Source organism: Candida dubliniensis, chromosome 2, assembly GCF_000026945.1.
Source record: "Candida dubliniensis CD36 chromosome 2, complete sequence".
Lineage (NCBI taxonomy): Eukaryota > Fungi > Ascomycota > Pichiomycetes > Serinales > Debaryomycetaceae > Candida > Candida dubliniensis.
In genome coordinates this window covers 1564713-1592612 of record NC_012861.1, presented here as the reverse complement: position 1 = coordinate 1592612, position 27900 = coordinate 1564713, and the positions used below count along the sequence as shown (strand labels likewise).

The following is a 27900-nucleotide window of genomic DNA, read 5'->3' as shown; positions in this document are numbered from 1 at the left end:
GAATTATTATTTCAACTAGTAGAAGATAAATGGAATAGAGGTATATATAGAGTATACAATAGCGATTTACAAATTAGAGTATTACTTGTAGAAGAGTTTGATGGTGTATCTGATACTGCAAAACTTATGCACAAGCAGCTAGGAGGAGAAGTTTTTGCGTACATCCACTACATATCGTTTACCAAAACACAACAACAAAAAAAAAAAAAATCGTACTATCATCACCACCATCACCACATTCTAAAACTTAACTCTAGCCATGGGTGAAAATATAGTCTCTACCAATACAAACACTAACAAGAATAAATTTACCAGCAACAACACCAGCAGCAATAACAAATCAAATTTGAAATGGATAAATCAACTACGAATTTTACCCTCAGATCCTAAATCAAATGATTTCTTAAAGTTAGATTATATTGAAGTAAATCTAAACAATTCACGAAAGCTAATCACCAATGTAAACCAATTGACTACCAACTTTGACAATTACGTGAAAGATGTTGACTTACAAATGAATGGCAACTTGGTTCAATTAAAACAAATCAAACAAGAATTGGATTGGTTAGAGTGAACAACAAAAGGAGGTTTACCTGGCTTATTTTTTTTGATTTAATTCTTACTTCCCGGATCAACTATAATGAAATAAATAAAAGGCAAAAATTGTATTTATATCTATAAAAGTATATAAGAACGTCCAGTCCATTGTAATTTAAAGACACAACATAGTACAACGAAACGAGGCTAGGGTCTACCACCCACATCATCCTCCTCCTCATCATCATCTGTTATTATAAAGTCTTGCATAGTAATGGAATCATCAACACGGTTGTATTTGCCATTTCTTTCGATATCATCAGCAGGTTTATTATTTGTCTCTTCTTGTTGAGGCTTGAACTTTAAGATAATTATAGCATTACCGATAATCAATGTAATCCCCAAAAAACTCAAAATCCCAGGAAAATGATGCCATATCGTCAAATCCCAAACAACAGCAAAAATCATTCCCGAATAAGCCATCAAGGAGGCTCTGGCAGCCTTAACTCTTTGAACACCAGCAGTTAACGAGAATTGCATAAAGAATCCTGAAAAGCCAATGATGAAAAACAAAATCCACTGATAAGCATTTGTTGGCAAAACAAATGTCAAACTGGGAATCACCAAAATAGCAAGAAACGTCACTATGCAACATGTCAATGCAAAGTATGAGACCGACAACAATGGATGAGCATTCATACCAATTTTCCTCAAGACTATATAAACAGATGACGCACCACAAACACCAATCAACCCGACTATGGTTGCTAAAATTCTTTTTTCACTGGATGAGCTCTCGATAGTTTCGTCATTCCCGGTTTCTTTATTTGATTCATTGCCAAATATAAAAGTTGGCTTGGCAATCAATACAACGCCAGCCAAGGAGAAAACTGAACAGATTGCTTCTAGTATTGAATATTTTTCGTGTAACAAGACAAATGCCAAAAATGCTGTCACCATTGGCACTAAGAAAGTCAAGGCTACGGCATCGGAAAGACTCAAATATTGCAATGAGAAATACATCCCGAAAACACCAAAAAATCCCACCAATCCTCGCAACAATAATAACTTCCTAATTGGTTTAGGGCCAAATGGTGCATCAGGAACAGATCTTGTGATTGCCATGTATAATAGACAACAAATATATGTGATGAACATTCTAACAAACAATATTTGTGCCGGATGGATCGGAGTGTTAAAGTTCTTATCCGTGACCAATAACTTACAAGTTGTCACCATAATAGAATTCAAGAATTGCGATAGCAACAATAGAGACAATCCAAAGTTTGGCTTTATATATTTTGAATACAAGCACATTGTGGAATACTTGATTTTTTGAAGTGGGGATGAGTTTGGCTGATAGAAGAATTCGTTTTCCCAGTCTTGTTCTTCTATAGTAAACGAATCTATAGAATCAGTTTTAAGTTGATCAAGTTGATCCTGGTTGTCGTTATTCGATGGAGTTTCAACATCGGGTGTAACTGTGGCAGATGATGGGTTGGAAATGTTCTCATCAGTTATGACTACTGGATCTGCAACTAGTGGTTGATTATTTAGCACCGTATTAGGTGCACCTTGATTTGAACTAGACATTATCAACAGCTAAAGTGTATAAGCTATGAATGGAAAGCAACACAATTATCTAAATGAAATCAAAAAAAAAAAAAAAAAAGAACAGTAAGATAATGATTATTGAGAAACAATTGAGAATTCAGTTTCTTTTTTCTTTCAACCCCCTTCTTCTTCTTCACTATTTTTTTCTTGTCTAATTGCGGCATCTGTATGCAATTAAATTAAAGTAAAAAAAAAAAAGTGTGTATATATACAAATTGAGGCTTTGCAATTCGAACTTGATTACAGTAACTTCTGTGAGTATTAATACTCTTTCATATCACATCATCTGATAACATAAAGCCATGAAGCTTTTGAGTAAAGAAACCATACAAGACCAAATGCTAAATTCCGACCAGTATGTAGAATAAAATTTAATAATAAAAAAAAACAGAACTTCTTATCTTTCTATCACACCAACCACCACAATTAATAATGGGAAATATTCCCGCCCCCAAAGTTAAACCCACAAACTGGTGCGCCCCCAAAATTACTTGTCAACCGTTAGTACCCCTCTCTTTTATTGTCGCTTTCTTGGAGAGAAAAAAACAGCATACTTATTGCCGGAGATACAACGCCTGTCGGCTCATAAAGCAATAAAATATGTATACCAGCTCGTGAGTTGGCTTTAAAACTCCGTTGTTAATTAATGAAGAGAATTAGCATCAAGTTCTACTTTGGAACTATCGATCTCAGAAAAAATATGCTAGATATGTTTGTGTTCTTGGTTTCAATTCAAATTACGATTCGAGGTTACAACGGAATTTTCTCGACATTGTTGGTTTAATATGTTTTAATTCTATGATTTACATTCGTTTTTTTATGGCATATGCTTCCAACAATTTCGTGTTTCGATAAAAATACATGTATTTATGTTTATGTAGTATATGAAGAAAACTAACCAATAACGCCTATTATAGAGATTATTATCAGCATATTTCGTGAAACAATGACAAACTGGAATAACTTAATCTATAGTATGGTACAACATCCAGTATTGGCTTTATCGTTTTTTAGTAAACTGGTTCTAACTGCATACTCAAAAATATCATCAACACCTTCACCTGTCAATGCTGAGCTCTCAAGGTATTTCTTAGCTCCTATGACATCTGCCATGGCTTGTCCCATATCAAATTGCACAAAATTAACACGGTCGGATTCATCCGTCCTCAAATCCTTCTTGAGACCACACAACAAATAAGGAATATTGGGGCAATATTTTTTCACTTCAACCACCCATTTACTTCGAGCATTATCTAACGAATCCGGCGTATCTAAACTAAAGGCGATCAAAATAACATGGGAATTATTGTAACTTAAGGGTCGCAATCTTTCGTATTCTTCTTGACCAGCAGTATCCCATAATGCCAATTCTACTGGTTTGCCATCAATTCGACAATCAGTGACATAATTCTCAAACACAGTTGGATGATACTCAGTGGGGAATTCACCAAGAGTAAACACATATAGTAGTGATGTTTTGCCGCACGCCCCGTCTCCAACAATAACTAGCTTTCTTTTAACTGGTTCTGACATTTATCTGTTTGGAGATCTCTATGAGTTATTCTTAGTTTGCTATTATTTATAGATGCCTTTCTTGATTGATTATGTGAATGTCTATATATATATATATTTGTGGAGGAGTAGAAAAAGGGGGAAATGATTTGGAGAAGGGGCTGAAATTATATAATTGGAAATGTGTTATGATCCATAATCAGACTACTGTCAATTTAATTGGTTTCTAGAAATATTCTTCTTCACACAGTCTGTTAAGTTACTAAATGAGACTTTGAATATTCCCATAAAAAAAGAAAAAGTAATGTTGAATTGAAAATATAAAGGGAAAGTGAACAATTAAATATTATTTTGGAAACACTGTTGTTCTATTTTTTTTGTGAGTTTTTACTTTATTTTTTTCTTCTTCGTTTGAGCTATGGAATTGGTCTGGTCTGAGTGAGGGAGGGGGGAGGTGGCGGCCACTGGAACGACCTGTGCCAGGATCTCAGATTCAAGAAAACATACCTCTATGTCCTTTTTTTTTTTTTACATGCTTTGTATCAGCTCTTAAGCGTGTTGACTTCTTTCACCGGTTTGAATAGCTAATGGCAGTTTTTTCGTTAACAGTCATAATTCTGAAAACTTCACAAACCAATCCAAACACAACTCACTTTTTGTTTACATTTCCTAAAAATAGTATCTTGTATTTTGTGTTGTCTGTCAAACTCCAACCAGAGACAACAACAATAGCCACAGGGCGAAGACTTTAACTCTTCATTTCTCTTACAATTCACAAATTGAATAGTTTATATATGTACTGCCCACCACATTCGTAACTAGAACAAAGCGAAAACTACAAGTAACAAACAAGTACACATACCATAAGATTGTTGAAACACACATATAGAACCTAAACTAAATACTAGAGACAGGACCACAAAAAAGTAAAAATTCTCTCTTAATTCCATAACCTACGGCCAAATCCATTATTACCCACGTTGGAATTACCCATATCATTAGTAGACAACTCACCAATTGGAGGTAAGAACGAAGTTGCACCATGACTACTATTCATGTCATTAAACAATCCAGTAGGTGATCCACCATTATTCATAAATCCTAGAGGCACATTACTCTTTGCTAATGATGACGAAGACGCAGTTCCAGCAGTAAATGATGGCAGAGAAACGTGGTGTTGGCTCTGGACAACTTTTCCTGGTGGTGGAGGAGAAGCTCTAGGAACGTTATTGTATGCCACTTCAACATGTGTAACATTACCAAAATCATCATATTTGAGGTAAAACAGGTAAACACTTGAATTGATAGTACAACAATTTAAGAATTGATTGACCGTCAAACTTGGCTTATTTAAAATAGTTTTCACATTTTGGAATAATCTCATTAGTGGAGCGACACCAAATTCTAGCTGGCCACTATTTTGTAATATTTGAAAACAGTTAAATGCCGCAGATTGAATCAACTCAATGTCCACGGAACTGATAGAATTGATTGTTGACAAGTTACTATTTATACCAGTGACGCTAGAAGAACGAATAGGTTGATTATTGCCACCGTTACTGTTCCAAAGGCCATTACTCTCAACGGACATCAATCCACCGTTGTTGCTGTTATTCAATAATGATGGCTCGGTAACCTTATTGGAATTAGTATTACCCCAAATAGAATTATTACGGGAACTAGTGTTAGTTGAAGTTGTAGCTGGTGCACTGATTCCCAGTTGGTTACTACTATTATTACCAATGTTACTTGAGTTCAACCAAATATTAGAATTTACACCTGTTGGACCCGTTGTTTTGAAAGTATCAGGAAAGGATCACTGAATGCATTGAATGGACTAAAGTTACTACTCTGTTGTACAGAGTTTCCTGCACCATTGAAACTTGCAGCACTGGCTTGAGCAAATTGATTACTACCAATAAAAGGCTGTGTAGAATTAGTCAATGAGTTCAATCTGGACTTACTTGACCAAGGGGACAAGCTACTAGCATTAGTGGCACCTAAAGAAATATTGGCTGTTACGTTTGGTACTATTGGAGAGTTCCCGTTCAACAAGTTGGTGGAAGCAGTTTGAGGAGAATTCAACATTGAAGGATGAGATAATAACGAAGAATTATTGTGAAATACATTAGCATTAGGATTATATTCTGATGAAAATTGAAACGAAGATATCGACGAATGTGGTTGTTGATTTGGCAGCTGAGTGTTGCTGGTCTGAGAAAATTTTTCTTGCAGTACCTTTTGTTGTTGTTGTTGCTGATCAAACAGCTGTGATACGAGCTTTGCAGAGGTTGGCTGTAACGGCGACAACGCTGGCAAACTAGCTGTAGAAGGTGTAGTCGGAACTGATCCCGGATATAAATGATTCAATAATGGATTATTGGCAACCGCTGCTGACACAGAAGAAGTGGATGCAGGGAGGGCAGTGTTGACAGCTGCTGACAACTTGAATTTCTCAGCCTCAATTTGCCTTGCAAGCTCATCATCATCATTTAACATCAGTTTGTTCTTAATTCTAGCTGCTTCTTTCTCGGTTTCTTCTTCCTTTTGTTTCCTCAATAATTCTTTCTGTCTTTTTTCTTCCTCCTTTTGCTTTTTCAATAATTCTTTTTGTTTCTTTTCTTCTTCTTTCTGCTTTCTCTCCTCTTCAGCTTTCCGTCTACGTTCTTCTTTCAATTTTTTAGCTTCAGCTTCACGTTTCTGTTGAGCCTCGACTTTCTTCCGATGTTCTTCTTCTTTGCGTTTCTGTTCTTCAATTTTCTTTTTCTTTTCCTCTTCTCTTTTCAACCTTGCTTCTTCTTTTCGTTTCTTCTGCTCAGCTTTTAGTTTTTCTTTCTGTAATCTTTGCTCTTCCTCTTTAGCCTTTAATTCTTCCTCCTTTCTCTTTCTCTCTTCTTCTTTGGCCAATTGCTGTAACCGCTTCTTCTCTTTTGCCTTTTCCTTTTGTCTCAACTTTTTCAATTCACGTTCCTTTTTGGCATTTTCTTCAGCCTCTAGTTCTTCAATCAATTTTTGAGTTCGATCCTGAGACAACTTTTCTTTATATGCATTTTTCAATCTCTCTTGAAATAGTTTAATTACTTGTATCAAGAACAAACGACGGATTTCTTGCATTTTTTCTTCTTCTGATATTTCAGATTCAGTATCACTTGCACCTTCATCTTCAATGTCATCATCTTCATCATCATCATCATCATCGTCGTCTTCTTCTTCATCGTCATCGTCATATTCATCACCATAATCTTCTTCATCATCTTCCAATTCCTCATCTTCATCTTCTTGATCATGCTCATCATCTAATTCTTCAAAACGACGTCTATGTCTATGATTGTGACATTGCTGGTGGTTGTGGAGCTGGCGGGAGTGATGGTGATGGTGGTGATGATGATGATTGGGGTTATCACATGTATGTATTTCTACATCCACTTTATCGTCATCATCATCGATCCACACATCACCCAGTTGTTCATTTTGGCCCATTGAAACCAGTTTTTGTTCTTGTGGCTCTTGCAATATCGCTGTTTCCTTCAATAATTCTTCTCGGGCAGTTCTAGATTCAGAAAGTGCTTCCATCATTCCAATGAATGAGTTACCATCATTTTTCAATAGATCTTCGGCAAATGATGATAGCCCTTTGGATAGCTGGTCATCTAATCCACCAGAGGCAACAACTTCTGGCAAGCTTTTTGCATTATTTAATGTGGCAAGATTTGAAAAAAATTTGCCCATATTGGAAACATGAGAAATCCCTTTTTGTAGACTTGATCGATCGGCATTATTCAAATCACGAACAATTTCCCTTAATGAGGTTGCCTTTTCCAAAATATTGACATTATTCAAGTTTTTGGGATCCATCTTGGACATTTCTTTCATCTTGTCTAAATCCATATTTTCCAAGGCTTCAAACAACTTTGGATCTAGTAATTTATTAAATAATTGAGATTCAGTTGTGCCTGTCAAGTTTCCGTCTTCATTTTTCAATTGTAAATGAATTTCTGATAGTTGATTAGGATTCAGTTGGCTATTCAGAATAGACATCTTTGCAAGATGAGATTTAAACTTGTCCATTTCATCTTCAATGGAAATTGTTTTTGTCTCATTTTGACCAGAGGATTTTTTCAATTGGTTCTGATCTTGCGATTCTGGTTGGGGCAGTACACTAGAAGAGTGATGTGAATGATTCCATTTTTCTTTATACTTTTGTTGTCGCTTTTGTAATCTTCGCTCTTCTTCCAACATATGGAATCCACCAAACAATAATCCTGGCAAAGCATTTAAATCATTTATATCTCGTACCTCATGAATGAAATCTATGATATCATCAAAATGGTTGTCATAGATACTTTCCAATTCTTCTTCAATAATACTATTTCTTCGTCCACAATATTTGCAAGCACATGAATTAGTGTTGTTGCCATTATTGGTATTACTATTATTATTAATACTACTGTTAGTACCATTGGCATTTGTAACAGACACATTCTGTTGTTGCAGCAGCAGCAGCAGAAGCAGTAGTTGTTGTTGCAAATGATGTCTAGTTTCATTCTTGAACATTCTCATTATGGAGTCCTTATCAATTTTAACCAAGTCTAATTTTTTGCTTTCATCCAACGATTCCCAAAATTCTTTTAATCGCTCCTGTTCTTCAATGGACGCACTATCCCATATTTTATTATGAGTGCTTTCATTTACGGAAGAATTTTTTCGGGTATTAGGTTTACTATTAGGATGGTATTCACAACTATCGTCATGCTCATTGTATTCATGGTGGTGATGGTGATGGCTTTCGTCTTTGTCATCCAAACTTTCAACTATCACATCTCCATTTGGCGCCTGTTTAATAACCCTTGATGTGGGGTAGTCGTCTTCAGGGTTATTCAAATGGGCTTGCACTGTAGAAATCTTGCTCTTCTTCTTATGCTTTTTTCTTTTTTTCCTCGAAGTGGTATTAGTGGTTGACTGGCCCAGTTGATGTCGAGCTTGTTGAGAATGTTCTTGTTGGTTGGAATTTGTCAGTTGCTGTTGTTTTCGGTGTATTTGATTGCTACTCCCCTGTATATTTGCCGATGAAGATATCTCAAAGTGAATATTATCACCCAATTTAAACTTTCTTGTCGAATTATCTACCCTATCCATTATGTCTGACATGCCTTTCTCTGATACAAAGAAGTTCACGAAAGGATTAAATCCGAAAGAAAATAGAACAATAAAATAAAAACAAAATTGGGGATGGAAACCTATCCTTTAAAGCAATGTAATATTAACTGAATATTGGCAATTATACAAACTAATTATTTTCCTTTGTATTGGTGGCACTTTAACAAAACTAGTACTGATTGGATTGGTGTTGTTTATGTTTAACTTCTGGTGGTAAGAGTTTTAATGAAGTAGGTGTTCAAAGGTTAAAATTTTTTTCTATCTGTCTCTCTCTCTCTCTCTCTTTGGGTGGTTCTAATAAAAATTAATTTGGCTATTTTTCCCTTAAAATTTTCTTGTCAGTTTTTTGGTTTATTTTCTCACATATTATCCTTCTTTCTACCTAGTCTTTTCAAGTAATATTATTTTATTAGGCGTTTTATTTTTAAGTATTCTTTTACACCAGATGCTTATTATTTAGTTTAAATGTATTCATGCGACTACAAGCCAATTAAAAAGCTACCGTATTTATAGCAATATTAGAGAATACCATATATATTTTCATGTAGAGTGTCCCTGATATTAAATTTTAGTTGTTAGTAAAACTGCAACAATATTGGTGGAATTCCAAAACATGTTATGATTTCAGGCAGTCCTACTAACATCCGGGACATTGATGATTTGTGATGCACATTAAAAAAATGTGGCCATGTCATTTGTACATTGATAGTTTTGCTCCATGACCACTGGCGAAATTAATTACGCATTGCATTTTTACATATTTAGCATTGCCCATTCTTGTTTTTGCTGCATTTCTAGAATAATCATAAACATTAGTAACAGAATTCAAGTCTACACTTGTTTTTCAATATAACCAGTCTAGTAGTTTTCCATCACGACTACCCCCAGCAAAGTACAAGAAAATAAAACAAAAATGTCGTGTAATATAATACTTAAAAGCTATTTATATACACTCTCGTTGAAGAGGACTTTTCCTTTGACGGCTAAGAAAAACTAAAACAACATTTTGGGGAATGAATATCTGCAACAACCCACAATAAGTTTAAAAATTACAACCATTAATTGTAATGTAATGTCGATTAGAGTGAGTTCATTTCTTAATGTAAACAATAAAAACAACAATCAATTAATCTATCTATCAAATGCCACAAACATTAATAAACCGACATTGTTTTCTCTGTTTGTTTTTCCCTTTCAAAAATCTTTATAACCATGAATTATTTTGATTTTACCATCTAAGATTACCTTTTTCGAAAAAAACTTCAACTCTAAGCTTTACTTTCAAATTTCTTTTTCAATTCTTGATTTTCTGCAACAACAACTTCCAACAAATTAGTCAATTTGTCAATCTTTTCAATGACTTCATAAATCTGCCAATTGACACCAGCTTTACCTGCTTGTTCAACTGGTTTGACAACTTTATCAATTTTTTCACTAAACTGATGAGTGTTTATCATAAATTCCGGATCTTGTCTTTCACCTTCACGTTGAATTCTTAATTCCTCGGTGATTTCCAGATTTCTTTCCCTAATTCTATCCCAAGAATTGTCACCATCCCCGGTGGAATCTTCATCGTACCCATCAGTCAAGTCCCACTCGGTGTCAATTTCATTAGCATCGTCGGGCAATCCCTTGAATCGGTTGTATTGTATTCTTCTGGCGTTGGACAACTCGTCAGATGTAATATATGCCAATAATGGAGAATAAATTATCAACATCACATAGTAGTTGATGTTCTTCCATGTACTGGTGGATACGAACCAGCCAATTGGAGTAATCAAAAGCTCAAGCAAGTTAAAAGGTGGAACATACAAGTTTTGATCTGGTGCTCTGATGTATCTCAATGTTTTGTGAGCAACCAATGCAAAATATTCATCGGTAGCATTTTCAACAATGGCAGCATAGGCAGTTGAATATAACGCAATCAAAATATTCATCAATATAACCGTCAACATGAATTGGTAAAAATAATATAAAACCGAAGCATACGGAGGAACCAAATTCCCCATATCTTCAAACGATGAGCCTCCAATAACAGCTTTCACTAATGATATTAAAATTCTTTGCGTGGCTTCGTTTTTACCATCAGATGAATCTAAACCAATGAATCCCTGCAAGAACCCGACAATGACAACAAATAACAAAAAGAAGAACAATATGGATTCTTTCATCATGGTTTTCAAAACAACGATCATGGCTCCAACAAATTTGTAGGCGTCCAAGAATAACAATAATCTCGACCACATTAACGGAGAGGCACATGCCAAAACCCTGAATGATATTTCATCGTATCTAATTCTGGTAGCTCCATGGGCATTAACACTGGCGACTCTGAAACACATGGCAACGGTTAATATACTATACATTGTGTCATTAAAGGCATTCCAAAATCCCAAATAATTCCAACCAACGTGATAGAACTTGATAAACTCATCCAAAATGTATCCGATTGTGAACAAATACAACACTATTTCGAAAAAATCAATGTCTCCAGTGAGGGTGTCGTGAGTATTTACGACAATTGTGAAAATAGTCAAGTAAATAATACTCAAAAAGATTTCTAAAATATTTTGATACAAAGGAGTCTTGATTCTGGCCGGATCAAAATGGGTTCTAAATGACTGTGATGCTGCTCCCTTGTATAAAACATAGGAATGAGGATCAGTTGAAGATTGGATGATCCAACCTCTCCATAACCACTTGATGCATCTTTGATACCCAGAAGATCCAATAACAATAGTAGAATGCATATCAACAGCCATTTCCAAGGCACTAACGGGGGTGGCATCCACCCCGTTAACACAAATGGTGTATCTATGACACAACATAGTTAAAAACAAATACTTGTCCCTTTTTTCACGTTCAATGACAATTGCAGCAATAGTTTGTGCTGTCAATGCACGTAACGAGTACAATTCGTTATCGGATAATTCGTATTCAGACTGCTGCCAATACCAATCGCATACTTTCAATAAACAAAACACCAAACTTCCACGATATTTGTACGACGAAGTACCTTCCTTACCGTCACCTTTACCACCTGCGGCTTGATACACCAAGTCAATTACCGGGTCACTCAAAATGGCCGAATTAGAAGAAGTGATTTCCTCTTCTTTGAAACAAATTGGGATTATTTTGTCAATTAACAATTTCAAATTAGAACAAATCCTGAAAACCTGCCTTGAGTTGGGACAAAATCTTGCGTCATTCCCATAAATGGAACCTTCATAATTCTCATCATTTACTTGTGATGGAGGTAATAAAGGATTGTTTTCCTCCAAATCAAGTTCAGGCATTGCTTGAAAGAAGTACTTGTTACTGTAGATTTGAGATAGAAACTTGAAGAGAACAAGATTGCTAACAGCATCATGATTCTTTTAAATTCTTCACCTTTTTTTTTTTTTTCTTTGCCTTGCTCCCTCCTCTACCCTGAAGTTGTGTATTGTTGTCGAATTTCATAGTGTTTATTTTTAGTTGTTATTCTTTTTTCCCCCGTTTTGTACCGCGTCGAGATGCGTGTAACAATGAAAAAATTCTCCATTACTGTATCAAGCTTGCACAAACAATCACGGAGTGGGGCTACCAACAATCGAACGAGGAACAACTAAAACCTTGGACTGGGCTATAGAAATTTTCACTGGAACAAACGTACTAAAAATAGTCAGATATTCTTATGAGAACAATATAGAAGCCAGTTTCAGAAAACCAAATAACAAAAACAAACAATACAGTGAACACAATTCTCGTCTACTGTTGTTGTATGTATACAAACACTCTGAATTAGATTTTTTCAAACGCAACCATCTCTGAAGTGGAAAACAACAAGGATAGAAAAAGATAATGATTCAGTAGTATCAACTTTATACACAAGCTTATCAATTTATATGATAGTAGAAGGCTACAGTTCACCCCCGCTCCCCCTCAAATACAACAACAAAGCTAAAGAAAAGTGGCATTGTTAATTATTTGGAATAAACTTTTAGATTATCCTAATCTTAGAATAAATTGGAAGAAGTCACTTTTAAAGTTATGGAAGAAACCTTAAACATTAATGCGTAATAATGTAACGCATAAGAATATCATTTATCTATTGTGGCAAAAGCTGAGTTCCTATCTTTGATTTTTGCTCCCTCCTCCCACCACCCCCTTTCATTTTATTTTCAACTACAAGTCAGGCCGATTCTTGTAAAACATGTCGTCATACAGTTTGCTCACTCATTTTTCAATACTATTGTAGAGACTTGCTCACAATCGGATTCATTGTTAGTACTTTTGTTGTTGGCATTAGTGCGATGTTAAGTGATTTATTCCGGTTACTATATTTGACAATATATGTGACTACAATTTGAATTTCATGGCATTTGAAATCAAGCAGCATTTAATCATTACCTTAACAAATACAATACAAGTTACAACTAAAAAGCTACTATGAAATTAGCACTCACAGTAAAAGATGCTTTGTAATTCTTATTTTTATTCTTTCTTAGTTTGGATAAATGCTGAAATTTCTTTATTCCCCTTATTGTTGTTGTTTAAAATTGAATCAAGTCCTGTTAACACCGTTCATGTTGCATTTTTTCATTACTGGACATGGAAAAGGAAAAAAAAATGCCAAAGAACCTACACCACCATCATAACTGCTGTTATTCCCATACTTGCTAACTCTAAAGCAGCTATATCTTATCAGAAACAAAACAATGCCCAACCATCAATTAATGCAGTTTTTAACAGGGGTACATAGCAACAATTAACAACCAGAAAGCCTGTTGTTTAAAGATAATGTTGATCTGTTTAATTAGGTTTAGTACCTCGTTTCTTATCTAAGTACATTTCAAACAGATAAGTCTTGACGATCTCAAGGTAACAGTATCTTGACAGCGTATAAGCAAATGTGTGTAAAACATTCAATTCGTTAAACGATATCAATCTTTGAGGGTTTTTTTTGTTTTTTTTTTGTAAACATTTATGAACAAAAAATGACACCGTAGAGGAAAAGCGATTCTCAAGTTTTCCAACCCTGCATATTGTTTTCCTAATTATGTACAGGGTGAAAAAGCCCAGACCAAGATGAAATTACTACTAGAACCGAAACTAACCAACCAGCAAACCAGTCAAGGGTATGTAACATTTCTTTTCTTCTTATTCCCCTTTTCTGTATAGATATGCAATGTAAAGCCCATTTTATTGTCCATTCCACCTTCAAACAAGTTTGGTATTTTATTCTTTTGTAACCACTATCCAACGTTTAAGAAAACCTGGCATAGAAACTTGAAAGAGGTTAAAATAGACGAAAATACAGCTCCATGGTATTAACGAACACTCATTTTTAGGACTGCCAATATTTGAAACTTCATATAAAGGTATTCAAGATCTCAATGAGACCATCATTAGATTGTTACACACTTGAATGTGACAACAACTCTTTTTAAAAATGATCTTTGTAGATTATTGTCGAGAGTGTATGTGGGGGTTATTCTTTTTATTTACTTTTCATTGTCATGCAAACCTCACAAAGACGTCACCCAGCGTAGGCCACTATCCTCATGATGGTATAAACAAGTAGAGAATTGGTTTTCTGCAAGTATTTTCCGTTGCAAAGTCGTTAGACGAGGAAATAGTTTGCATTGCGGCTAGAGTTGCAGAAATCTTTAACTAGTACAGAATCGCCTCCTATATGCTATGCTGCTTGTATTATATATTATGCAACTATTGAGATTTAAAAGGGCCTTAATTAATAATCAAGGAATAATAACACTTATTACACCCAAGTAGTAGCAACAACTAAAAGTAAAAGAGGTTGCAAGGAAAAGAAAAAGAGTTTTTTTTTTTGTTGTTTTCAAAATTAGACACACAACAATCAATCAAATGATGATTTATTGTTGTTAGTGTATTGTTGTTAATTTCTTTATTGGTTCGCATTTTTGTGTGATAATGAAAAAAAAAAAAAAAAAAGAAAAAGAATTATAAAGAATAAGTTTAAAAAAAGAGTTTATAATTTTTTAGCTTCTACTTTTGCTTTTTATTGTTGATTATTGTTCAATTATTGACTTTGTGTGTGATTAAAGATAATATACATACATGATAATAAAGGAAAAATGCGAGTAATCATTTCCTAATTCTAGAATAAGGAAGTGGCAGATGATGTCTAAATTCATTCCATCAACATTATTTATAGTCCACATGTTTCCTTCTGGAAAATGAGCTTTTTCAATTCAATACTTGATTTATATTTCTCTCTCTACAATTTCATTTTCCATTTAACTTATTTTTCTTGATTAAATCGTGTTTCATCCCTTATTGAGGTTTTCGTTTCTTTTCTAAATACTTTCGTTTATTTTTTTTTTTTTGTTTGGTAATTTGTATCTCAAGAAATCAAGTTTACAAACACACCCAAAGAATAAAGAATGTCATACAAATGGGGTAGGTCCATGACTAGGTGTGATATCAAGGAACTCCCACTTTTACCACCAACAGCAAACATTAACAACGACAGCAATGACTGGGATGACTCTTCTAGCAACATCTCCTTGAGCGAATATCGAGAGAAATTATTACGTCGCCATATGATTGACGACAACCCTATTGTTGACTACCCCACAGACCATATGCCATTACCTCCAATGCACCAGACAACAACATATTCACTGCTGTCAGAGGATTTAACTACATTAAGTACAGTCCGACCGCCCGAAATTGACAATGAAAACGATTATTTGAAAGCGCCATTTGGCGAGCCCCCTGCATTCAACTCCTTCACCAATGCTACCTACTAATTCAAATGAAGAAGAAGATTTTTTGCCAGACCCAAACCTAGATGACGCAATATCGATTTCGTCGTATACAAAAGCACAGAAAAGGAAATCAGGATTTGGTTCTGTGGAGGAGGGTAGTGTGAATGTTGCAAATGCTCCAGAAAAAGATGACAGGACGAGTTATCGCCACTTTAACCCACCAGAATCTGACGATAAAGTTGCCCATGGTACACATGATACCACAGCACAATTTGAAAACCCTTTCAAAGATCCTATAATCACTAAAAAACCTAAAGAAGGATTACTCAAAAAATTTAATTTTGCAAATTTAAATATCCATTTTGAGAAATTCAAAAAGTCAAGTAAGACCACTGGCCAGTCAAGTTTATTTTCTGCTTCCACACAAGATATTCCTCCAAGAGTACCTCCCAAGGAAGAACACCATTCTCCTTACCAATATAGAACCGAAGACCAGCAATCATCCACATCCACATCCAAAACATACACCACCGCTGAAACGATAGAAACTAGAGCCTCACCTTTATTTTCTGCCAGTCCTCTTTTGCCTCCACTACCTCCCAAGTCCCCAGTATATGATTTTTCAACTCAATACAGTATCAACTCATCAATCATGTCATCTCCTGACGCACCTTTTTGGAAGTATCATATATTAAAATTTGGCAAAGATTTATACCTAACAACCAACCCAGGAATGAAACATGTATATTGTCGTAACGCACCTGGTTATTTCATTGAAGTCGTAAGCTCCGACCCCACTACAATAAAACCCAACTCTACTTCAGGATACAGTTTGATTTTTAGAGATTCTAGTGATCTAACAGAAGGCTCAAGAGTTCCGTTTATGATTGTGACGAAAAACCCGGCCAGTAAAGGCGGTGAATTCACCTTTTCCATACCCAAGGATAAGTTTTTGAATCAAGGCACTATTGTTAAATACGAGGACTTGACAACATATAATGGGGTTTCTTTCCCAAAGAAAATTGATGAGGCCTTCTTCCCCTACGTCAACCTTCGAGCAAAATATCCACAATATTTTCAAAATCACGAAATCCGCGATTTAAATAACATGCCTTGGAACATAGGGTCGATACCAAGAGTCAGAAGTAGTAAAATGACCAAACTCAAGGAAACTTTTAAAAACACCTCACCCACGAAAAATAAAAACTACCCTGCTCTGCATGATGAAGAGTTTAAATTTATTGGTAAAAGAAATATATATTTCCATCAAAATTACGTTTCCACTGCTCACCATGGGTTGAAATATAGAGAATTTGAACCAAAGTTTATTTATGGACACGATTATGGACAAAGTTTCCCACCGGTACTCGCAATGTTTAGACCATTTGAAACCAGACCGAAAAAGAAGATTATCCGAACTGTGAAAAACAATAAACATTATTTAAATGGTAGTTTAAATGAAACCCCCTTTCTTGAAAATGTCGAAGATCAGTATGGAACGGAAACTAAAAAATTTTATCAAGGTAGTGACGGTTTATATTATCTGAACAATACGAGTGATGATTTGCCAGACGAAAATAAATTAGGATGGATAACAATATATGAAGATCTTGAAATCTTTGGAGGGATCAGAAACAGAGGTATGTTTGACATTGTTGTTGGGATGACGCTTGCCGTTGGATATGATAGCTGTTTATCTAATGAGTAAGTTAATTTGGTTACCTATCCAAATTTTTCATCGGTTTTTTTTTTTTTTTTTTCAATAGACATTTTCTATCTATATATAATGCATATCAATGGTAAACTGGGGTTTTTAGTATCTGAAAAAACCATCAAATTTTCGAATCATATTTGCAAACACGTCCTCTTTCATCACTCTCGATAGTAGAATAAATTTCCACCATATTTTATCGCCAATCGCTGTTTCCTTGCCACTGATATTTATTTGATTAAATTTCCATCTTAATAATTTGCTACCGTTAATCATCAAACTCACATGACCCAACGCATTATCAATTGCATGTCTAATAAACACTCGAGAATCATAATTATAATTATAATCTTCTTGAATGGATATATACTTATTCCAATTATTTTCAATTTTGTTACTCTCAAAAAACCCAAAATTAAATCGTTTAGAGTCGACACCAGGAGTGGTCAATATCGGTACATGATAAATAAAATTTAATTTATAATTCAATTCTACCCAATTGCGGAATATATTTGACGCTAATAACGGAATTGATTGTAAACTGGAGGTATTATTCAATGGTCTGAATTGAATATTATCTAAACTTTCTCCATAATATAATGATCCAATCAAAGTGTTTGGCATAAAAATGGGAATACTTCTTAATGCAAAAGATTTACGACGAGCAAGAACTAAAGTATTAGAATTTTCAGACGATAATGAACTAAAATTTATGGGTAATGTCCAAGGAATTGAATTATTTAAATTGACATCGTATAATAATTTATTATCGTTACAATAAAGCAAATGATAACTTCCTTCAAATTTTTGAAGATTTAGTTGGTATTCAATTTTATATCCCGTAAAGGGAATATTCATATTAGTAACACAAGATTGAGATTGATCAGGTAATGAAAATGATTGACGGGATATCAATAATAGTAATATTACTAGGCTTAACATGATCTGATAATAATTAATAGTTTGGATTGTTTTGTTTTACATAAAACATAGCATAATTTATTCTCGAAATCTGGTTTTGGCTTTTGCAACTCCTTGTTTTTTTTTTTTTTTTGCTTGATATTTGCAGCTTTAGTTTTTATATATTTAATTACATTTCATTCTTTATATACTTTACTAATCATTTCCTAATCATTTTCTAATCAATTTTTTAAATTCTATTAATAATAATCATAATAAGCTATAGATACTGCAAAGTTTTACCATGTCTGCTACTTTTATAATTCCACAATCCATCAGGGAAATTTCAACTAATTCAACTACAATCAACGAAACAACATCTAACACAACGTCCACCACTCCTACGTCTACCTATACTGAATTACCTGCCCAAGGATACCTTGCTAGAATTTCCAATTTGCCAGCAGTATCTGCTATAAATGGCATGATATCTTCTTTCCCTGTTGTCAAAATATTCACATCTAATGCTGTTCCCATTTTGATTGCGAGACAAGAGCGTAAGAAAAAAGAAGAAATAGAACGATGGACGGAATATCAAAAAAACTTGAACAGACAGTAATAGTATATATATATATATATATAAGACTAAGTTCACACCATTTTGATTATTCTGTAAGTATTTCGACAAAGGAAATTCAAGTTGCTATATTTCATCCATTTCAGAATCAGTAGAAAGACAGAATTCAACTGCTTCCGTGCCTGTTTTTATCTTGTTAGATTTTTTATTGGTGATACCTTTAAAAGAACTTTCCTCCTCATTCTGCGTCTGTTTAATTTGCTTAATCATGGCATTGAATTTCTCATTTTCCTCATAATCAGATAAATCGTAAACAATATCAGCATCATCAACCGTGGTATTTGAAACAATTAACGGCTGTTCTTTCTTCACTGGAAACTGAGAAGTTTCGGTACCGGAAAATGTCACCGAGTCAGTAGTAATATACCCATCGGCAAGTTTTAGCTGATTGGGTGTCGAATCATTCCTAATTTCTTTCTCAGAAGTATTGTGCACACTTTTATCCGTCTCTTGATTTTCACCATCTTCCTTACTTTCTTGCCCATTCATCTCTTCTTGAATCAATTCTTCCCCTGGTTCAGATGGTTCATTTCCAGAAATGACCAATGGCTTATATATGCTAACATCATTTGCAGCAACATCATACCTCTCAATTTCATTCCTAGGTGTATATATATATTGAAAGTACGTCGAAGTTCGGGGTGGAATTCTAAACGTAAGTCTTTTGGAAACTTTTGAATCAATGTTTAATAACTCACTGGTATGCACCTTGTTTCTAGCAATCTTTGACCCCACAGAAGTTCTACTGACTTGTCGAGTAGTGCCAATCATATTAGAACTACTTTGATATCGTAGTGGTTTTGGTGCTGATTGAACCTTGTTCCTATTGGATTCCAAACTGGACGGATTGGCTATATTTTGAGTTGTATTATTTTTAGGCGAATGAGCTTTATCCATTCTGGTGACTCCCATTGAACTATAGACCAGTTTCGTCACATTTTTATTAATGTACGAGCTTTGGTTTTTACTGTCTGTGATGACTAAGTTTCTTGGTGTAATTTTCCTGTGTGACGTTGACGCAAGGCCCAAACTTGGAGTTTTACTTATTATATTTCCCCCATTTGAAATAGATCCATTCTTTATAATGCTCTTTTCCAACTGCTGGCTATCACTAGTCTTTGCTCTTATACTAACTTCTCTTTCGAAAACACGTATCTTTTCTTGAATTTGAATAAGATAATTGGAATTGGGTAGTCGAAACTCATTATTATTTGTCAAGACACTGTTTAAAATATTAGATATCAGTTTGGATTTATAGAAGTCTGTGGCTAATAGCATGCCATCTTCATTATGTATCTCCATTTTCTTATTGAACTCATAAAATGTCAATTTTCCATCATTCCAATTCTTTGATTTCTGTTGAATCCTAGTGGTATATAGTATTTCGTATTCATGAATCACAGAGATTATATTAGCTTGACTAGTTGACATAGACGGGTATAATATTCCACAATTTATTTCATTCAAAAATAGTTGTTTATTCAACTATTCTCACCAGAAAGTATGCATGTGTTTACATTTTTTTTTTTTTTTCATACAATGTTTGGTTAAACACCATACATACACGAGTCAACATACAGTTAAATATAGATTAATACTATTTACATTAACTCTATACAAATATTTACAAAATAAAAATGAAAAGAAAAGACTTTTTAATTCTTAGAGAATGGGAAACCATAACAACTGAGCAAGGTTTTGGCGTGGTTGTCAGTTTGTGCAGTAGTTCTAAAAGTAATTTGTAAACCGTTCAAGTTAGGGAACAATTCTTGGAAATGATCTAATTCTGGGAAAAATTGACAATCCTCTGGAGTCAACCCCATAGATATATTACCATTCTTATCACCCGAAGTTCTTGGGATACCTTTGAACGCTCTAATTCTTGGTAACACTAATTCTGTCAAAGTGCTAATAAACTGACTCATGTCTCTATCAAACAATTCAACCTTGGCACCACATGCTCTTCCTACTCTCACTTTCCAAGGCAAAATGTTTGCTTTACCATAAAGAATCTTAGGTTTGACATTGGTAATTGTCGCAAGTTGCAATCTTGTCGTGATATTCAACCAAGGCGATTCCAATGCATTTTTATTATATGATTGGACAACAATACTCTCTAATTTAGGAACATTCTTGTTGTTTATTGGATAAATATTTTTTGTTGGTCTTGTACTTCCAACTGGTTTTCGCAACGGACGATACAATTTGAAAGGTGTGTCTGTTCCCCAAGAACGCTTCTTATTCCCAATTATTGGTTCGGCATCATGCTCATATAAATGCAATAATAAATCAGACTGTAACGCATTTTGATAATACTCGTTGACTCTATCTTGTGAAATCTCGGTTGGTTTGAATTTGACGGATCTGATATCATCTTTTGGAAGTAATAGTTCTTTCAATCCCGGTCTCAATTTAGATTTTTCAACTTTAACCAAATGATGTACTGGATTTACAGTAGAGTAACCAGGTCTCAAGACTGTACTGCTTTGTGAAAATGAACGAATGAAATGCCTATTCATTTTGCAGTTAGTATACATCTATGGTCTTGTTAGATTTGGGTTTTTTCAAAGCTAAAAATTTTTTTTTTCTTGAGCTTCTCTCACGAAACAAAATGGAGAAAGGAAAACCCAAACCAAAGTCGTGCCAAAGGAATAAAAAGTGCTACATTATATCTACTGTTTACTTCAGTCTTTCTTCTTGGATTATGACATGGGAATATAAGAAATAACGTATGCGTTGCATTTGACTTTGCTGAAGACTATCATTTATAATGTAAGCTGTAACTTGGGGAATTTGTGAATCCCAGAAATATGGTGTTAGATTCAACACTCTGTCTTGTTCTTGTCAAACAACAATACAAGTATGTGTCGATTGTGTTTGGATTGCAAACAGATGTTTGTTGACCACTCTACATAAAGCACGGCTTATCAATAAATTATTAATTGTAGATACTCTTGTTTGACCAAATCTGTAATTACTTGAGTTGGACTACTTCTACACTTTTGGTATTATTCACACGACCAACTTTGTTAAAGATGTTTTGAATCCTTTCTTTTTTTTCTTTCCATAGTAATCTCTTCCCTTGCCTAGTTCCAAGGAATATATAATACTAGTATTTGAATCGTTCAAAACGCTTGCTCATAAGAAGTAGACAGTTGTATCTGTGCTGAAAATCAACGACGGAAGGAGCATACATTATGAAATTTGGCTTACCAGACAATTTTGAAGTGGCCGTAGATGTGTCACTTAAACCGGCAAATCAAATTACATTATCATTAATTAAACCTTCACGACCCAAGAATACTTTCAACGATATTTTCAGAAAAACTTACAATGATATAGATGAAAACACCTTAGAGTTCATAAATTCCAAGAGAAATGAGATCAATAATAGACTTGACACGTTGCACTCAAAAATGAGATCTCGCGAAGCTCAAGCAGATGCAAACATAACACATTTAATTCAGGATTTTGATAGTCAACTAAGAATTCAAAATAGCCAAGTGGAGGAATTGATCAGAAGAGAAAAAGAACGAATACGTCTAGAGCTAGAGAGAAAGAGAAGAGAGGAGGAAGAAAGACGACGCCGTGAAGAAGAGGAACGCAGACGCCGTGAGGAAGAAGAACGGAGACGTAAGGAAGAGGAGGAAAGGAAACGGAAAGAAGAAGAAGAAAGGAAACGGAGGTTAGAGGAGGAGGAGGAGAAGGAGCGTAAACGTAAAGAGGAAGAAGAAGTTAGAAAGAGGAGAGAGGCAGAATTGAAAATTCAAAGAGAAAAAGAATTGTTAGAGCAGAAGAAGAAAGAAAAGGAGCTGCGCTTTACTACAAACTATAATCAAATTGAGAAAACCTTTTACAAGTACAAACAAGATATACAAGATATAAAGAACAACGTGAAATTGAAATTAAATGAAAACGCCGACTTGAAGAAACAAGTTAACCAGTACAAAAGAAAAATCAATCCTAAATTTGGTCAATTATCCAGCTCATTATCTCAATTTAATAGAATAAGTACAGAAGTAATAGCCTTGATCAAAGCAGTCGAGTCCAATGCCTTGGCATTTAAATGGGTATTAAATTTCACTGCAAAAGCAATAATAGATCAAGCAGAAACCGAAGTTATCGTTCGACCAAATTCAGCTGTTCCATTAGCTAAACTAGCATACGCACTATTACAGACATTTCCAGAATTTGAATATTATTTGAACGCAAGATTTATAAAAAAGTGTCCATATATCATAGGGTATAATTGTTCCATTGACTCAGAAGAGGGTAGAGAGAGGATGGGCTGGAAACGTCCTGATGGCAGCAAATGGGAAGAAGAAACGAAATATGATGAAAGAATGGGTGGCATTGTCAGCGTTTGGGCCGCCATGACTACCATTACTAACCATGGATCACAGAAACTTTTGTATTCGTTTGAGTCGGCATGGCAATTTTTGGCTAGAACGGCCAATTTACCAGTAAACATGCTAATCAATACCCATTTCACAATTTTGGGAAATTGGTGGGAGGCGGCCGGTGCAAGTTTCTTACCTGTTTACGGTAAGCAAAGCCAGAAACTAATGTACGTTGTTGCTGTCCAACTAACAAACGCCGTGGCTTCGAAGAAGTTCCCATCTGGTGCCAGATTATCAATTATGGGCGAAGAATGGGTCACGAAAGGAAGAATCCAATCACTAAAGGCAATGGAATATTAAGTATTACATAAATCGCTTTTATGCATTAATCTAGTATTAGCCATTTAATAATGCCACTATACAATTTAGAAAAGTTACATAGGTATTAAATAAACTGAAGTAAAGTAGCAACTCAAAGTATACACTCTCAAATACTAAACTCATCAATTCCATCGTCATCGTTGTCATTACCAACTTCATCCTCATGCAAATGATCCTTGTCCTCCCCATCCAGTTCATCTTCTGACAGAAGTTGATCTTTGTAGTTCACTTTGTTTGTATTACGAGAACTTTTACGTCTCAGTTCAAAGGTAACTGCTTCAGAAACAGCCAGCTTTTTCTTTCTTTTCGAAGGCTCCACTCTACTAACCTTCTTTGATCGTTTCTGGCGGGATCTAGGTGCAACAGATGTTGTGTTCACATTCTTTATAATAGTTCCAGTACGCATTTTCTTATTGATGATGGCAAGTAATTCAATTTGAAGTTTTTCGGGTATATAAATTTCAGTGACAACAGCTTGCGCTTCTTTAGATGAAGCCATTGGTGCGTAGATATCCAGTGGCAACTTGAGTTTTCCTGGCCAGGTTTGCATTGGCCAATTCTTGCCATCAGCATACGTCTTGATCACCAATTGTGCCAACTCAGCAATTCTGTACAAATTCAAAATCTGTTCAGTTGGCTTTTCGGCTTCATAATCCACTGTGGCTATCGTGGCATCACGATGTTGTTTGACTCGACTAGCAAAATAATACAATAAAGAAACGTTTTCCTGAGTAGCAATCAACTGAACATAAAAAATCAACAACCTGGCAGCATAGTTATATGAAGCCAATTTATCGTCATCATTCCCACCTTTTAGCAACAGCAAAAACTGCTCATGGTGGGCTAAAATATGTATTAGTCTAACCAATGATTTTTCAAATTTGATACTCTTTCTAGACTCCAAACGTTTGAACATTGCTGAAATCCACATTGTAGCATCATTTTTGAGTTCAAAATTCAGTTCCAAAGCACTGAAAAACACAATTGCCAAAAATTTTTCTGATATCAACTCATCTGCCAATTTTCCCTGCAAACTATTGAGAAACTTAGCTCTCACATTGTAGTCTTCATCATTCAACAAAAATGTTAATCGCCTTATACTTGCCAGTAACATAGTTTCACTATAAACGGGTATTTTGGCCAATTTCAACATATATAAACCAGCTGCCAATCTTAATCTCAGTCTATACGATTCTGGCGTAGGCCAAGATGGATCATTCTTGTTGATTATTTCTCCATTATTTCCAATAAATGACATTAACAATTTGATTACAGGTAATGCTTTCTGTTTCGCTTCTTCTTTTGCCTTTTCAGACAAATCTGTCTTATCTAGGCTCTTTAAATTATTAACCAACAATCTTATAGCAATCAACTTTTCGTATAAAGTAGGATGGTTGTCCAAGTCAGTAGTGGTAATCCATGTATTATCATTTACATTGTAATTTTCGAGGTTTCTATTTTTCAAAAAAAATTCCTTGATAACAAGTGGAGTCAATTCATTTTCCTTATCCAGAATTGCCAATCTGTCAACAACAAATATTTCCGCGATTGAGCTTAAGCATGTAGCAAGTTTTGTACTTTCCAAGTCTAATGGATAAATGGAATCCATAATCCCTCCACAATAGACTTCTTTTTTATCGTTTAATCCAATTATTTTGATTGCATATTTTGCCTCTTCTGGTGTACCATTTATTGCCAAATTTTTCAAAGATTCAATGAATGAAAATTCTTGTGGGAATAAATCTGGATACTTTTTCACAAAATGATACACTGTTTTCAAAGCATTAGATTTGCTTGTTGACTGCTCACCCTTATCAATTACTAAATTTGACAACGCTCTTAAGTGCGATTTATAGACATCAGGAATTATGGATGAAATCTGTTCCAATATTTCATTTGCGGAAGAATAGTAGTCATTTTCACCTTGCTTGGAATATTTGATTAACCCTTCCACAATGGAACGGTTGTAAAAAATAGGTGAGGCTCTCAACAATAAAAGTTTAAAGTTTTCAGTCATTTCAGTAGTGGTTACTGTATTTCTTTCATTTTCTAGTCTGATATTTTTAGAATCAGATAATTTGTTGAGTAATTCTTTCATCGAGTTCTTAACTGTGACGAGATCAGACTCTGATGAAATGCAAACTTTAATCAAATGGAAAAACCTAGCACGATCCAATTTATAAAATCTTTCAAAGCAGTATGAAGAATTCCATCCTTCAGGAAACGACACACATAGCCACTCAATGATTTTATCTAATTTCAAAATTATTTCGTTGGTGCCATCATTACCACTGCTGTCCTTGTTTTCCAGCTTGTCACCCTTATTGTATACCTCCGATAGTTCAATATATATCAATAATACTTTAGAAATCCGTTGCTGTCTTTTATTAATTGCAATAAAAGCCTCTTTCCCTTTAGCATCTAAAACACGGTAAAACTGGACCAATCTTTCAACACCGGTTTCGGTATTCATATCTAAAATTGGCAACATGTTTTCAAAAACAGCCAAATCTACCAATGTAGTGATTTCTTTATTGTTGATATATACCAATGACAATATTTGATTGGGAATACTCAAAATTGAATCCTTCAATTCAGTCTCAATTTCAGACTGCATATTCTTCTCAGCTTTCATGTAACTAGCATAATAAGAACCCAAAATTTTAATTGAAAGTTTCCGAATAGAGGCGTGTTTTTCTCTTGTCAATTTAAATAACGTGTTGACCAACTCTGTTGTAGCCATCTTACTTATGAATTGTTGATAAGGAACTTCACTTAAACATACACAAGCAGCTTCTCTTACTTTTTCTTCTGTATCGACAAGACATTTGTGCACACAAGCTGACAACATTTGATTAATCTCTGTGGTTGTATAGTTATTGGAACAAATTATACTTGGTACTTGTTGAACCCACTTGCTTCTTACGTTTGAAGAAACGTCGGATGTTTTCTTTAACCAATTATTCCATGTTTGTTTATAAGTCACAAAAAAGTTAACATTTGTTGAAGCTGAGAGATATACTGGTGAACCTAGCATTTGCCCTATTGTAACTGTAGCCAATATTCTCACTTTTTCATCGTCAGCATTTAGTTCATCATCTATAAGTGCCATAACGGATGATAATACACTAGGAATGAACTTCCATAACTGTATTGACAAATGGTGCACTTTCTTTAGAATATCCATGGCTTGTGAAAATTTGGTATGAGATTTCGAATTCAGCTTATTTTTATCATCGTCAAGTGTTTCTTCTTCGATGTTATTGGTGTTATCATAAAGTATTTCTGAAAAATACTGAGCCACCAAACGCGACATTCTGTCTATATTATTTTCACAAATTGACAACGAAAGGTTGAATTCAGGACTTGTTATACCACTATTCAGTAATAATTTACTAGGGTCGTGATTAGCAAATTTTTGCAAAATCAATTGCAATATTTGATGAGGAACAACTTCGGCTTCAGACAATACTTCAGACAAAATGTCTGTTATTATGGTCTCAAGCTCTATGGGGAATCCTTTTACTGCCAAATTATAAAATGTGGTGAAGATGCTGACAATCAATGATTCCAGATCAGGTAAATCAGTTATAATAATGGTCGATTTAGCTTCAGCCAATCGTTTTAAAAGATAAACATGTTGCTGATAAAAGGGGTCATCTTTTTTAGCAGATAATCTCGAAAACTGCTTGAAGAAAAGCTTAAACACGTCCGACAATTGTTGGTCGGAATAAGGTGCATTCGGAGCAAATATACGAAGAATATCCGAAAGACAACAACATAAGTAAGCCTGAACCCCCAAGCTTGTGTGACTAAGCAATTTCTTGTTCACCAAATCAGTTGTGTAATTCGATAAGTTTACACTCGAGTCGTCAATATTGGATAATTCATCATGCAAAGCAATCAATCTATTTATCAATTCTTTATTCGAAATCTGGGATTTAACTGTTGGCAAAATTGATTTGTCAAATTTTAAAGACACGGCATCCACGCTTCTTGAAACTCTGCTTTTCGTTACCATCATTAGAATTCTTACCCTTTTATTATCCAAAATTCAAATGAAATAACCGAATATATCAAGATTCAGAAAGCAACAGTAAAAGTTATAACAAAAACAGAAGCAACAAAAAAAGAATAGAGAGGGAATAATAAACAAATAGAATCATTTTCAAAATTTTATTTTTTTATTTTTACGCGTTACGTGTGGTCGTGTCAATGCCAAATTGAATTATTGACGGGACAATCCTAAGAAAACTAATTCAACCGAAAAAAAATTAGTACTAAAACTAAAATCTGTTGGTCGTCAAATAAGCCACATACATACGCACACACACAACACTATTGTTAATACCTACACCATTAAATTTGTGAATTGACTTC

The 27900-nt window shown here is 34.6% G+C and overlaps 9 protein-coding genes and 2 pseudogenes across 9 annotated transcripts, besides 2 other annotated features; 3 read left to right on the top strand and 8 right to left on the bottom strand. All coding sequences in view use genetic code 12, as the record gives it.

Annotated features, from left to right (window-relative positions):
* Window positions 1-744: 744 nt before the first annotated feature.
* Window positions 745-2130, bottom strand: CD36_22040 (transport protein, putative; the record flags this gene model as incomplete). The annotated part of the gene is made up of 1 exon (XM_002418634.1): window positions 745-2130. The coding sequence occupies one exon, from the start codon at window positions 2128-2130 to the stop codon at window positions 745-747; it is 1386 nt and encodes a 461-aa protein (XP_002418679.1).
* A 990-nt stretch (window positions 2131-3120) lies between these two features.
* Window positions 3121-3684, bottom strand: CD36_22030 (rho GTPase, putative; the record flags this gene model as incomplete). The annotated part of the gene is made up of 1 exon (XM_002418633.1): window positions 3121-3684. One exon carries the CDS (start codon window positions 3682-3684, stop codon window positions 3121-3123), a length of 564 nt encoding a protein of 187 aa, XP_002418678.1.
* A 918-nt stretch (window positions 3685-4602) lies between these two features.
* On the bottom strand, window positions 4603-8811 carry CD36_22020 (annotated as a pseudogene).
* Window positions 4603-8811: a sequence feature (Similar to S. cerevisiae NST1;~apparent -1 frameshift).
* Window positions 8812-10088: 1277 nt separating this feature from the next.
* Window positions 10089-12116, bottom strand: CD36_22010 (calcium channel, putative; the record flags this gene model as incomplete). The annotated part of the gene is made up of 1 exon (XM_002418632.1): window positions 10089-12116. The coding sequence occupies one exon, from the start codon at window positions 12114-12116 to the stop codon at window positions 10089-10091; it is 2028 nt and encodes a 675-aa protein (XP_002418677.1).
* Window positions 12117-15224: 3108 nt separating this feature from the next.
* CD36_22000 lies at window positions 15225-17259 on the top strand (annotated as a pseudogene).
* Window positions 15225-17259: a sequence feature (frameshifted).
* Window positions 17260-17364: 105 nt separating this feature from the next.
* Window positions 17365-18204, bottom strand: CD36_21990 (conserved hypothetical protein; the record flags this gene model as incomplete). Its single annotated transcript, XM_002418631.1, has 1 exon — window positions 17365-18204. One exon carries the CDS (start codon window positions 18202-18204, stop codon window positions 17365-17367), a length of 840 nt encoding a protein of 279 aa, XP_002418676.1.
* Window positions 18205-18466: 262 nt separating this feature from the next.
* On the top strand, window positions 18467-18781 carry CD36_21980 (conserved hypothetical protein; the record flags this gene model as incomplete). Its single annotated transcript, XM_002418630.1, has 1 exon — window positions 18467-18781. One exon carries the CDS (start codon window positions 18467-18469, stop codon window positions 18779-18781), a length of 315 nt encoding a protein of 104 aa, XP_002418675.1.
* An 84-nt stretch (window positions 18782-18865) lies between these two features.
* On the bottom strand, window positions 18866-20230 carry CD36_21970 (conserved hypothetical protein; the record flags this gene model as incomplete). Its single annotated transcript, XM_002418629.1, has 1 exon — window positions 18866-20230. One exon carries the CDS (start codon window positions 20228-20230, stop codon window positions 18866-18868), a length of 1365 nt encoding a protein of 454 aa, XP_002418674.1.
* A 224-nt stretch (window positions 20231-20454) lies between these two features.
* Window positions 20455-21336, bottom strand: CD36_21960 (mitochondrial 54S ribosomal protein YmL7/YmL5; the record flags this gene model as incomplete). The annotated part of the gene is made up of 1 exon (XM_002418628.1): window positions 20455-21336. The coding sequence occupies one exon, from the start codon at window positions 21334-21336 to the stop codon at window positions 20455-20457; it is 882 nt and encodes a 293-aa protein (XP_002418673.1).
* A 660-nt stretch (window positions 21337-21996) lies between these two features.
* CD36_21950 (RNA export factor, putative) lies at window positions 21997-23499 on the top strand (the record flags this gene model as incomplete). Its single annotated transcript, XM_002418627.1, has 1 exon — window positions 21997-23499. One exon carries the CDS (start codon window positions 21997-21999, stop codon window positions 23497-23499), a length of 1503 nt encoding a protein of 500 aa, XP_002418672.1.
* A 127-nt stretch (window positions 23500-23626) lies between these two features.
* Window positions 23627-27544, bottom strand: CD36_21940 (precocious dissociation of sisters protein, putative; the record flags this gene model as incomplete). Its single annotated transcript, XM_002418626.1, has 1 exon — window positions 23627-27544. One exon carries the CDS (start codon window positions 27542-27544, stop codon window positions 23627-23629), a length of 3918 nt encoding a protein of 1305 aa, XP_002418671.1.
* Window positions 27545-27900: the final 356 nt, after the last annotated feature.